The sequence below is a fragment of the Cibotium barometz genome, chromosome 9 (assembly GCF_041138505.1).
Source record: "Cibotium barometz isolate CiBa-2024 chromosome 9, ASM4113850v1, whole genome shotgun sequence".
NCBI lineage: Eukaryota > Viridiplantae > Streptophyta > Polypodiopsida > Cyatheales > Cibotiaceae > Cibotium > Cibotium barometz.
In genome coordinates, this window is record NC_141054.1 from 37,796,435 (window position 1) to 37,807,665 (window position 11,231).

An 11,231-nucleotide genomic window follows, 5' to 3' on the forward strand; every position below is an offset into this window, starting at 1 on the left:
AGGGTGAGGGTGAGGGAGAGCAAGAGTGGGGCATGTGTGTGTCTGCATGAAGAGATACAGAGTGCGTTTGTACATGTATGTGTGTGTGTGTGTGTGTGTGTGTGTGTGTGTGTGTGTGAGAGAGAGAGAGAGAGAGAGAGAGAGAGAGAGAGAGATCACATACACATCTAACATAGAGAGAGAAAGAGAGTGTGAGAGCAATAAAGAAAGATGGAGAGATCTAGAGAGAGAGAGAGATAGGCATATATGCATGCATGTAGGCATGTATCAATGTTTTTATTTACGTATGTATGTGTATGTATATATGCATGCACACATGCATGTAGGCAAGTATGAATTTTTGTATTTATGAATATGGGTTGTGGGAGACAACATGCAGGATATGTTTGCACTCTATAGATTCAACACAATAAGTAAGGTGGATCAGGTGTCTACAATGTTTATGTATATATTAATGCATCCAAGAATGCATGTGTATGTGTAGAGAGAGTGAGAGAGAAAGAGCTCGCCTCTTCTACAAAAGTGCTCACTTGCAATTTCTTGCCAATAACTTTTCCCTTCCCTGGTTTGGTTTTTATGACCTCTTAGGTACCTTTTGTGAGATGAATTTCCTAGGCAACTTTTTATTGTTGTGCCAAAGGCAATACAATTCCTCTTCTTCAAATTTTTCCATCTTTCCTTCTCTTATATATGTATCCCTTATGTATGTACTCTCTTTAAACTTCCTAAAGTAGCCTCAAAATGCATGTTTTTGTGACCTTTATGTTATCGGTGTCCTCTTTTGAAAACATCCATTGTTGTTTTGTGAAGAAAATGCATCTACATGTATTTTACTAAGATTCATTAGAGTTTATTTACCATTCTCTCTACAAGGGCCTACTCATGATTAACCAATATTTTAGCCTAGTAATATGGCAAAGGATTTAGGTTGGGACCGTTGCTAATGAATTGAGTTGATTCACTTTGTGAACAAGAGGGAGGATAATGGAATATATGACAGAAAAGGAATCTGTATCACATTTTGGGCATTAGAGCACTTTTTAAGATGTCAAGAGTTTATTGTGAGTGCCTCACGGACCACAATATTGATGGACTCCCACAATAATGTCTGTCTGATTGGGACTTGTAGCATCCAAATCGATAGAGTACTCTAGATCTCACATTGACATGCTTTTTAATGTATCCCATAGTAACATAAATAATACACCCTTGTAATGTTCACTCATTTTTCTATGGTATGCTTCAATCTTCGATAGAGTAGTCTTGATCTCACATCGACATACTTTTTAATGTATCCCATAGTAATATAAATAATACACCCTTGCAATGTTCACTCATTTTCTATGGTATGCTTTAATCGTTGATATTAAGAAGTTAAAAACAAGTGCTAAATTTAAAGTGTTGCAAGTATATGGCATGCATTGTGAAGGGATAAATAATGCCTTGAACATAGGAAGGCTATATCAAAAGAATAAGTCGATCATACAAGCTATCTAGAAAGGTGTATGAGATCTTGCCCAAGTCCATGCAAGTTTGTCATTGTGCTATCGTTGCACTCTAGAAGAGGTAATTTTAAGGGTTTGAAGGAAAAACAAAACGCAAGTACGGTATGTCAATATTTAACTTGCATTTTTCCATCTTTATTTTATGGTCTTATATAGCTCATTAATGAGATTCTTTTCCAATTTGAGTGCTTTGTCTCCTAGTTATTTTTTTAAGTAATACCCATTTTTAGTCCTTTATAGAATTGCCATGATTTGTTTTTCTTGTTCTCGTAGATATCCCACATGGCTCGAAGTGTTGCCATGGATCTTATCCCCTACATGCAGCAATGCTCTTGCACTCAGATTGATCTTGCTACTTGAAAGGAAAGGCTTAGAAAAAAGTAGGCATTAAATTTAGGAACATGGAAGTGCTAAACTAGCCTTTATCTGTTTGTATGCATGTGGCATCACAAATAATCTCTCAATTTTATAGGAAATGGTCAACTAGCCTTAAAAGAAAAAAATTGGAGGTGGTGTGTACTCAACCAACTTGAGACGATCTAGAATGAGGGGTAACCCTCATATTGGCCCCTTTGCATCATCTGAATATGCATCTCAATTTTCATGTGGGCATTTTCCCAACATAACCAATTGCCATGCATTGAAGCTAGATTTCCCCAACATAACCAATTGTTATGCATTGATCTTAGCTTTTCTAAGAAGTCATTCTCATGGACCATTTACTCTTCTCCTTGACTACATTTGTGCATAGCCTCAAAATCACTTTTGCTTCTCTCTCTTTACAAGTAGGGGGAACACATGGTCAAAGTATACTAATAATTCATACATTTCCCAACAGTATGACATGTATCTATGATAAAGTGTAAAGACCATAAGAAGACTAATATTAGGGGAATCATCCAACAACCAATGGCTAGATTCAAATCTAACAACATGATGCTACTTTGGGAAGCCTAAATATTCAACCCAAATGGCATAGATTCTCCTGTTTACCAAATTAGGCAGCTGCTATTATGCAAAGTGGCCAAAATTATGGTGAGATGTCACTTTGAAGAGACAATAACATGTTGCTTGCGAGAGAAGTGGGAATCTCTTTTTGAAAAAGTGCATACTACATACACGCCTTTATGAGAGATACCTAAGCAAGCAATACCATGGCTTTATAATTGAGATTCCTAAGCAAGCAATTATCTACCTTATGACGTTGAAGTGCCATGAACATGCATGTCATCGTGCGGTTTTACGTGGAACTTGGCGTATATGTCCTGACTGTAGAACTTCCTCGTGCGCAGCACCAAGACCACCGAAACGAAGCTCCCGAGGGCGCTCACCATAGCCATGATCAAGAAAGTGAGCCGGAAGCACTCCGGCCCAGTGCACACAAGCTCCGAGCTGCTGCGTAACATACTCAAAGCTGGAGCCGGTGCATGCGCCGCTGCACCAGCACTGCTTATACTAGAGAGCAGCGTGGCGTGTTGCCTCCTTGCCTCTCTGTCATAAAAATACCCCGCCACCCTCACATTCATCAAATAAGAGCCCAACGGGCTCGCTATCGCCCCCACATTATACAAGGTGGCGTAATACTTGAGACCAAACAGCTCCGATATCGCTGCAAACATCAAAGGCCACTGTGCTCCAAAGCAAAGCCCGACTATTATAGAAGCTGCGTATAATGTCCCTGTAGCCGCGAAGGCTATCAAAAGGTGGCCTACGCATGCTAACCCTAGCACAATTGTAAGCATTAGTGTCCTTGGAAAACAATACCTTTGCAGGAGTAGCTCTGATGCAAAGCCTGCAGCTACTCTACCAAGGAAATTCCATATACTTATCAGTGATTCAAAGGTGCTTACACTCACTGTCGGGTATCCTAATGATGCCCCTATTTGCCCCATGTTGTCTATTGCTGTGATTGTTGCTCCCACTCCACACGTTGTTGCTATTAGGAGTAACCACATATCCAGGCTTAATAATGCTTGGGGGATGGTGAAATCATCTCCTCTCTCTGGCCAGTTGCTGAAGAACTGCAATTTGAACTTTGTTTTGAGCTTAGGTTTAGCACTTAAATCATTAATTTTGTGACGATGCTGTGGATCATCTTTGCTAGAGGGTAAATCAGGAGTGGAACTCGTAATTTTTGTAGTTTGGATTTCTGAATGCTCGACTACATCCTTCCCCTCACCACCACTTTGAGACAAAGTATGGTTCTCATCAGATCTAGATGCTAAACTGGAAGGAGAGTCACTGCGCACTGCAGCTTGGGAAGTAGGTTGCTTATTAACATGCACTCCATTAGTTGGTGAAGGGGGGATTTCTTCATTTTTCACTGATAGATGCTTGTTGGAGGTTGAAGCAATTTCCAACACTTTGGTAATGGATGCAATATTCTCTTCTTTTTGCTCAAGGATTTCATGCTCTGCCCGGACAGCGATCACCACATTTGACACAACTAAGAGCAGGGTGATAGCTCCCATAGCTTTGTAAGTAATTGAAGACAAGGGCAACTGATTCTCCACTATAATGATGAGCATCAAGAACGCTGCAAGCGACAAGGCCAAGTAAAGAAAAGAAAAGAAGTGTTTGCCTTCTCTTTTGTCCATCTCAGGCTTCATGGGACGGACAAAGAACATAAAGAGGAAAGTAACCAAAGAAGGCAACCAGGCTATAAGAAGAATCACTCCCCTTGTATCTTGACCATAAAGAGCATGATAGATTTGTGTAAAAATGGCACCACTGAGCCCAATACAGCCCTTGAGAAGCCCTAGCACTACTCCTCTGCTTTGTGGAAAATTCTTCACACAAGTCACCAACACGCCAGTGTTGGCAAAGGTTTGAGAGTTAGCCCCTATGCAGAGGTAGAGATACATTTGCCACACAGGAGGGCGAGCAATTCTATGTGTGACGGCCATCCATATCATGAGGTAGCCAAACAAGTTCATGCCTGCCCCTACAGCAAGCACCATCCATGCAGGCAAAAGCTCATTCATCAAACCGGAGATAATACCAATATTGGCCCCTAGGGCTTGGAAGAAACTGAGGGTATCAATGGTTTCCTGATCATAGTGTAGTGCTGATTTGATTGCCCCGGAGTAGATTCCAAAGAGGTAAATAACACCAGCGAATGAAAGTATGTAGAAGGATACCACCACAACCATCCATCTACCTTTGATGAGATGCACGAGGAACTGGCCGAATATTTTCTTCTCCATGTTGGGCTTTGAATGTAATGCAAATTTACAGCTTGTCAATACTAGAATTGAAGGAAAAGAGGAAAACTTAGATCTTGCGGGATGTAAGAGGAGAACAAGCAGTATAGAATCAGATCTTGCAAGCGTCAAGGCGGGGCGTGCTGTGCTATTATAAAAGCCATTCTAAGCTTGGCTGCTGAAGGAGGATATATTAATGCATGAAGGCAAAAAGGCTTATGAATTGGGCTCTTGAAGTCGAGCTTAGAAATGGTTTGGGGGGGGGTGTCCATATATATGTGGGTAGTAGAGAGGCTTTTGCTTTCGAACATCAACAACCAGAAGATGAGTGACAGTCAAAAGCGCAATAAGAAAGTCGCACTAGCTTCGGGATTTTGCGTTGATTCACTATAATGACAAGAATCATCGCTAGCAGTTCCGTGGACACGTGTAAAGAGAACAAGCTTCACACTACACATACTGTTTTTTTTTTCAACTCCCTTTTTTCAATACTCTAGCACCCTTCTTTTGAAGGGTGAGATCTATTCGAGCTCGCATCAGTGGGGTGAGATCGATTCGAACTAGCTCTATCACTGAGCTAGTTCTATCACTGAGCTATTGTCCCCACCGCCATGAGTGTTCCACCAATGCTCTTCCTCAATTAGTTTAAAACCCTTCATAACCAAAGAATTTTGGCCTTCTTTATCTCTTATAAATAGTATTCATTTACTAATCAATAATCAAATATCGCTGTACAAGAGAAGGAAAGCATAGCTTCACATAGAGCATACGTTGCCTCACACATTGCCCTCGTTTATAACTGCAAACATAGCCTTACCTATAGCCACGCTACAAACTACAACAAAAAAAAAATGGAGGCAAAATGGGGGAGATGTTTCCCCTCTATTTTGCCCAAAAAAAATGGAGGCAAAATGGGGGAGATGTTTCTCCTCTATTTTGAGACATCAAAAACATTTACATATACAAGCCCAAAAAAGAAGACAAACGTTGAGAGTCCAAAACAAGAGCATAGTTATCATTTTTCAAAGGATATGCGAATACCATATACATATTGTTGCAAAAAAAGGTTGTTACACAATAAAGTGTTGCAATGAGCCTGCATGTCCTAATTATTAGGAAGGAAACAGAGCTTCATACTCTTTGTCTTCCTTATCGTCATCATCCTTCCCATCACTACAACACACGAATAGCACATCCACGTGAAGAGCCATAGAAATTTCAAAGCATTAGGCGAACTATGGACTCTCATTTTTGCCCCTTAAGGATTTCCACACCTCTCTAGAAAAATGGACTCATGGTGAATGTTTTGCAAATCAAATCAAAAGTTAGCAAGAGATTGCACATTTGGAATCTATTCTTTCGAGACCTTTCCAATGATATAACATGCCATGTCATCACCAATTTGGAGACTTCTTGAATATGCAAAATTGCCCATCATGCTATATATCATTGGAAAGCTCTATTACATGCAACATCATCACCAATTTGGGGAAGTCTTCTTGAATATGCAAAATTGCCTATCGTGTTATGTATCATTGGAAAGGTCTCAGAGAGTAGATTCCAAATGTCTAAACTCCGCTTACTTCTGAGTTGATTTGAAAAATTTTCACCATGAGCCCATTTTTCTACAGAGAGGAGGTGTGGAAATCCTTAAGAGGCAAAAATGGGAATCCTTATTTCACCTAATGGATCTATAAATGGAAAAAGACATTCATATGGCTATGGATGCAGCTACGAGCACGCGGCTACAGCAGCATCAATAACTACATGTACAGTACTATCTACAAAAATAAAAGGGGACAAAATGGGTGAGATTTGTGGGGATATGTGTTCCAAGAGCTCTCTCCCATTTTGTCCCCATTTTTGAAAATCACATTATTTAATGAAATTTAGAGCACTACTTAAAACACGAAAAAATAATCGTAATAAGCCAAAAAAGTCATGAATTATATTACAAATTTCAAATTACATAGTTCATTATGCCTAAATCCTAGACTACATTTTGCTAAGCTCGTTGCACTAAATCGACAAGCTCAATATAAGCTGTTGTTTCTTGTGTGGAAGAGATAAGATAAATCTACCTCCACTCTGTGATTGCTTCGAAAAGCTTCTCTTATAATGCTTAAGCGTTATGCATAAAGCCCTTATGCTTAAGCCTCTATGCTTAAGCCCATATGCATAAAGCTTAACATAGAGTCCTTATGCAAAAATTCCCTATGCATAAAGCCCTTATGCTTAAGCCTCTTACAATACATTCCTTATGCTTATGGTGTAATTAAAAAAAAACTCCTAAGCACCCAAAGGGTGCACCATAAACAAGTAAAGAAATAAACTATGAAAGATATATACTATTACCTTAAGAAGATGATAAGTAGGCAATGTGTTGTGAAGTTGAGATTATGTTGCAAGGACAGTCTACAAGCATAAGAAAATATATATGTTAATAAGCTTTATACATACAGCTTTATGCATATGGCTTATGCATTAAGTTTTATGAATAAGCCTTATGTATATGGCTTATGTATTAAGCTTTAAGCATATGGCTTATGTATTAAGCATAATGCCCTCATGCATAAAGCCCTTATGCTTAAGCCTCTATGCATAAGGCTTAAACATTATGCTTAAGCCTTATGCATAGAGGCTTACTGCTTAAGTCTTGAAGCTTTATGTATAAAGCCTCTATGCATAAGGCTTAAACATTATGCTTAAGCCTTGAGCATAGAGGTTTAATGATTAAGCCTCTATGTATAAGGCTTAAACATTATGCTTAAGCCTTAAAGGTTTATGCATAGAGGCTTTATGGATAAGGCTTAAACATTATGCTTAAGCCTTGAGCATAGAGGCTTAATGCATGACGCCATAATGCATGTTGCCTAAGGCCTCAGGGGGTTCACTTAAAAAATATGTAAGTATACCACATGAGTTCAAATGAAGGGATTTTTTACTTTAAAAATTTAATGCATATTTATAGAAATACATTTAAAGAAGGAGTTTTTTAAATTGATTTTGAAAAAAACCCGTAAGTCCATAAAGAAAAAGGGGTAATTTTATTCATGAAAAATTCATAAGTAAGGAGTTTTTAAATACCCCTTGAATGCACGTGATACACATGGTTTCTTAGTCGAGCATAAGGCTTCATGCATTAAGCAATTATACTTAAGTCTCTATGCATTAAGGCTTCAACATTATGTATAGAGGCTTAATTCTTGTTGCGGCATCAAAGCTTTATGCATAGAGGCTTTAGAGCCTTATGCATAATGGCTTTATGTATAAGGCTTGAGCCATATGGCGCATAAGGGCTTAATCCATGAAGCCTTATTCAACATGCACTACGTACGAAGTCTCTATGTATAGGGTTATGCATAAAGGTATCATGCAATAAGGCCTTATACATAAAGGCTTCATGCATGAAGCCATAATGCGTGTTACAGAAGGCTTGATGCATTAAGCCATTATGTATAAGACTTACACCTCAAAGCTTAAAGCCCTTATGTGCTTAAGCCTCTATGTATAAGGCTTAAACATAAAGGCTTCATATATAGAGCCATAATGCTTAAAGGCTTCATACATGAGCCTTATGCATAAATCCCTTATGCTTAAGTCTCTATGCATAAGGCCTAAACATTATGATTAAGCCTTATGTATAGAGGCTTAATGATTAAGCGGTGTCAAAGCTTTATCCATAGAGGCTTTTAAGTCTCTATGCATAAGGGATTTATGTCTAAGGCTTGAGCCTTATGCATAAGAGTCTAATCCATGAAGCCTTATGCAACATACACTATGTACGAAGCCTCTATGTATAGGGTTATGCATAAAGGCATCATGCAATAAGTTCTGATTTAAAAATCCCTTGCCTTTGATGTTTTTGGTTCTGGATTTAGGGATAAGCTTCTTGCTCATATAAGTATAGCCAAAAGCATAGGCATAGAGGATCCTCAAGAAATAGCCCAATCACTCCTTGAGCACACTCTGCCCAATAACAAGAGAAGGAAGCTCAATATTGTAAGAAAGCTCTTGTAAAGATGATGTATCACTTCTTATTATGAATACAGTACAGTTTTTGCAAACTTCTTTTCATCAAGTATATCATTATTTTTTCTAGTTTGTATCATCAATTTTTTGTAAATGCATCAGAAACGACCCTGGAAGCCTGGGGGAGCAGTGCTAGAATAGTGCAAATTTTGAGCCTGCATCGCTACTATAGAGCCCAAATTTGCACTATTTTGACACAGCTTCCCCAGCCCTTCAGGAGCAATTCTGATGCATTGGATGACAAATAATGTATTTTTACACATGATTAAAGGTGTTTTTATCTTGTCAATTACTGTTTTTCATAATCAATGTAAACTTCATTATAAATGCATCAAAAATAATCTTGAGTGGCTGGGGAAGCAATGCCAAAATAGTGCAAATTTTGAGCCTGCACGGCCACTACAGAGCCTAAATTCGCACTGTTCTGGCATAGCTTCCCCAGTCCTCTAGGAGCAATTATGATGCATTGGATGACAAACAATGTATTTTTACACATGATTAAAGGTGTATTTATCTTGTAAACTATTGTTTCTCACAATTAGTGTACTCAACTTCATTATAAATGCATCAGAAATGATCTTAAGTGACTAGGGGAGAAGTGCTAGAACAGTGTAAATTTTGAGCCTGCACCGTTGCTGCTGTGCAGAGCCTAAATTCCCACTGTTCTGGCATAACTTCCCCAGTCCTCCAGGAGCAATTATGATGCATTGGATGACAAAAAATATATTTTTACACATGATTAAAGGTGTTTTTATCTTGTAAACTGTTGTTTCTCATAATTAGTGTACTCAACTTCATTATAAATGCATCAGAAATGATTCTGAGTGGCTAGGGGAGAAATGCCAGAACAGTGCAAATTTTTAGCCTACATCGCCGTTGTTGCAGAGGCCAAATTCGCAGTGTTCTGGCACAGCTTCCTCAGTCCTTGAGGTCCTTGAGGAGCATTTTTGATGCCTTGGGTGACAAACTAGCACATGATAGACACTCCATGTTAAACAAACATGATGACACTGAGACATTGTAAGAGAAACTTAAAATTTTAATTATCAGAAGGTTACAAATGAAAGCCAGATAGGCTTGTTATTACAAAGGAGGGTTTGAAATAAAAGAGTTGCTTCAAAAAGAAGGTTAACATCTAAGATCTCTAGATTGTGTCTCGCTCGCCCTCGAATACACCAAGCTAGTTGCATGTCCTTGGAAGAAATGGTAATCCTCTTTGCATGTATGGCAAGGAGGTTGGTGGCTTCAAAAAGCCCAACAAGGTAAGCCTCGCAAGCTTCTTGCAATGCTTCAAGGGCAATCCCCTACACACGAAACTCTGTTCGATATTGTTAGAGAATCTCCTTCATTGTGGGAGTGAAAGGGACTCTTCTTATCAGCAACTTAGTGTTCCTCTGATAAAACTTGATTTCTTGTAGAGCCCTATGCCCTTGGGGCATCCTTCTCTATGGAGCTCTCTGTGTTGTCTTGGTGCGTTGGCGAGGTTGGGACTTCCTTGGCTTGAAGAGCTTGACCTTTCTACACTTGCGTGCACTTGCAGAAACCTCTTCTTGGTCTCTCTCATAATCTGAATCCTCCTCCTCCTCCTATTGTGGTACTTGTGTATCAAGTTCCTCTCGGGTAGGTAGGGGACCCTATCCTGGTAGTAGGGTCTTGCCACCTATGGTGCTACGCAATGTAGGAATGTTTTCACCAACCCCATTGTGCTACTTTGATTCATAATACGAACCATGTTATTGAAATTTGCATGCATAGAGCCTCTACGCATGCATACTAGAGCATACATAGAGCATGTATAGAGCACACATAGCCTCTATACATGTATATTAGAGTATACGTAGAGCAATTATAAAGCACACATAGGCTCTATACATGTATATTAGAATTACACATGCTCTAATTTGCATCATGCATAGAGCCTCTATGCATGCAAATTAGAGCTATACATACTCTATGTATGTTTTAATATGCATATATGCATATTAAAATATACATAGAGTATGTTTTAATATGCATATATGCAAATTAGAGCTATACATACTCTATGTATGTTTTAATATGCATATATACATAGAGCATACATAGGCATATTAGAGAGAAAAAAACATTTAACACTAAAAAGAAGTCTTAAGAGAAAGAAGTATACATAAAGCTTGCATAAAAGATAAAGAGAGAAAGAGAGTTTACCTTCTAGTTGCAAAGAAAGCCAAATGAGCAAGCATCAAAAACAAGGAAAAGAGAGAGAAAAGAAGTATACATATAGCTTGCATAAAATATTAAGAGAAAAAGAGGGTTTATCTTATTGTTGCAAAAACCCTAATCCTACAAAACAAGAACACATAATAAATGTAATTAACAAAACAAATAGAAAAGTGTGAAGACAAGTGAGAAGAAGAAGAAAAATAAGAATCAAGACCTAATTATGTACATAGAGATTGAAGTAAATATGAGAGAATAAACCCTTACCTTCATCGGAAAACTTATGCTTTTG

General features: G+C 38.5%; 1 protein-coding gene across 1 annotated transcript; it reads right to left on the reverse strand.

Annotated features, from left to right (window-relative positions):
* Positions 1-2,147: 2,147 nt before the first annotated feature.
* Positions 2,148-4,937, reverse strand: LOC147635543 (protein NUCLEAR FUSION DEFECTIVE 4-like). Its single transcript, XM_086802204.1, has one exon. The coding sequence runs from the start codon at positions 4,709-4,711 to the stop codon at positions 2,702-2,704; it is 2,010 nt and encodes a 669-aa protein (XP_086658330.1). The 5' UTR covers positions 4,712-4,937; the 3' UTR covers positions 2,148-2,701.
* Positions 4,938-11,231: the final 6,294 nt, after the last annotated feature.

Bases quoted from the DNA above. Each gene is read 5' to 3' on its own strand.
- LOC147635543 (XM_086802204.1), bottom strand. From the start codon at position 4,711: ATGGAGAAGAAAATATTCGGCCAGTTCCTCGTGCATCTCATCAAAGGT.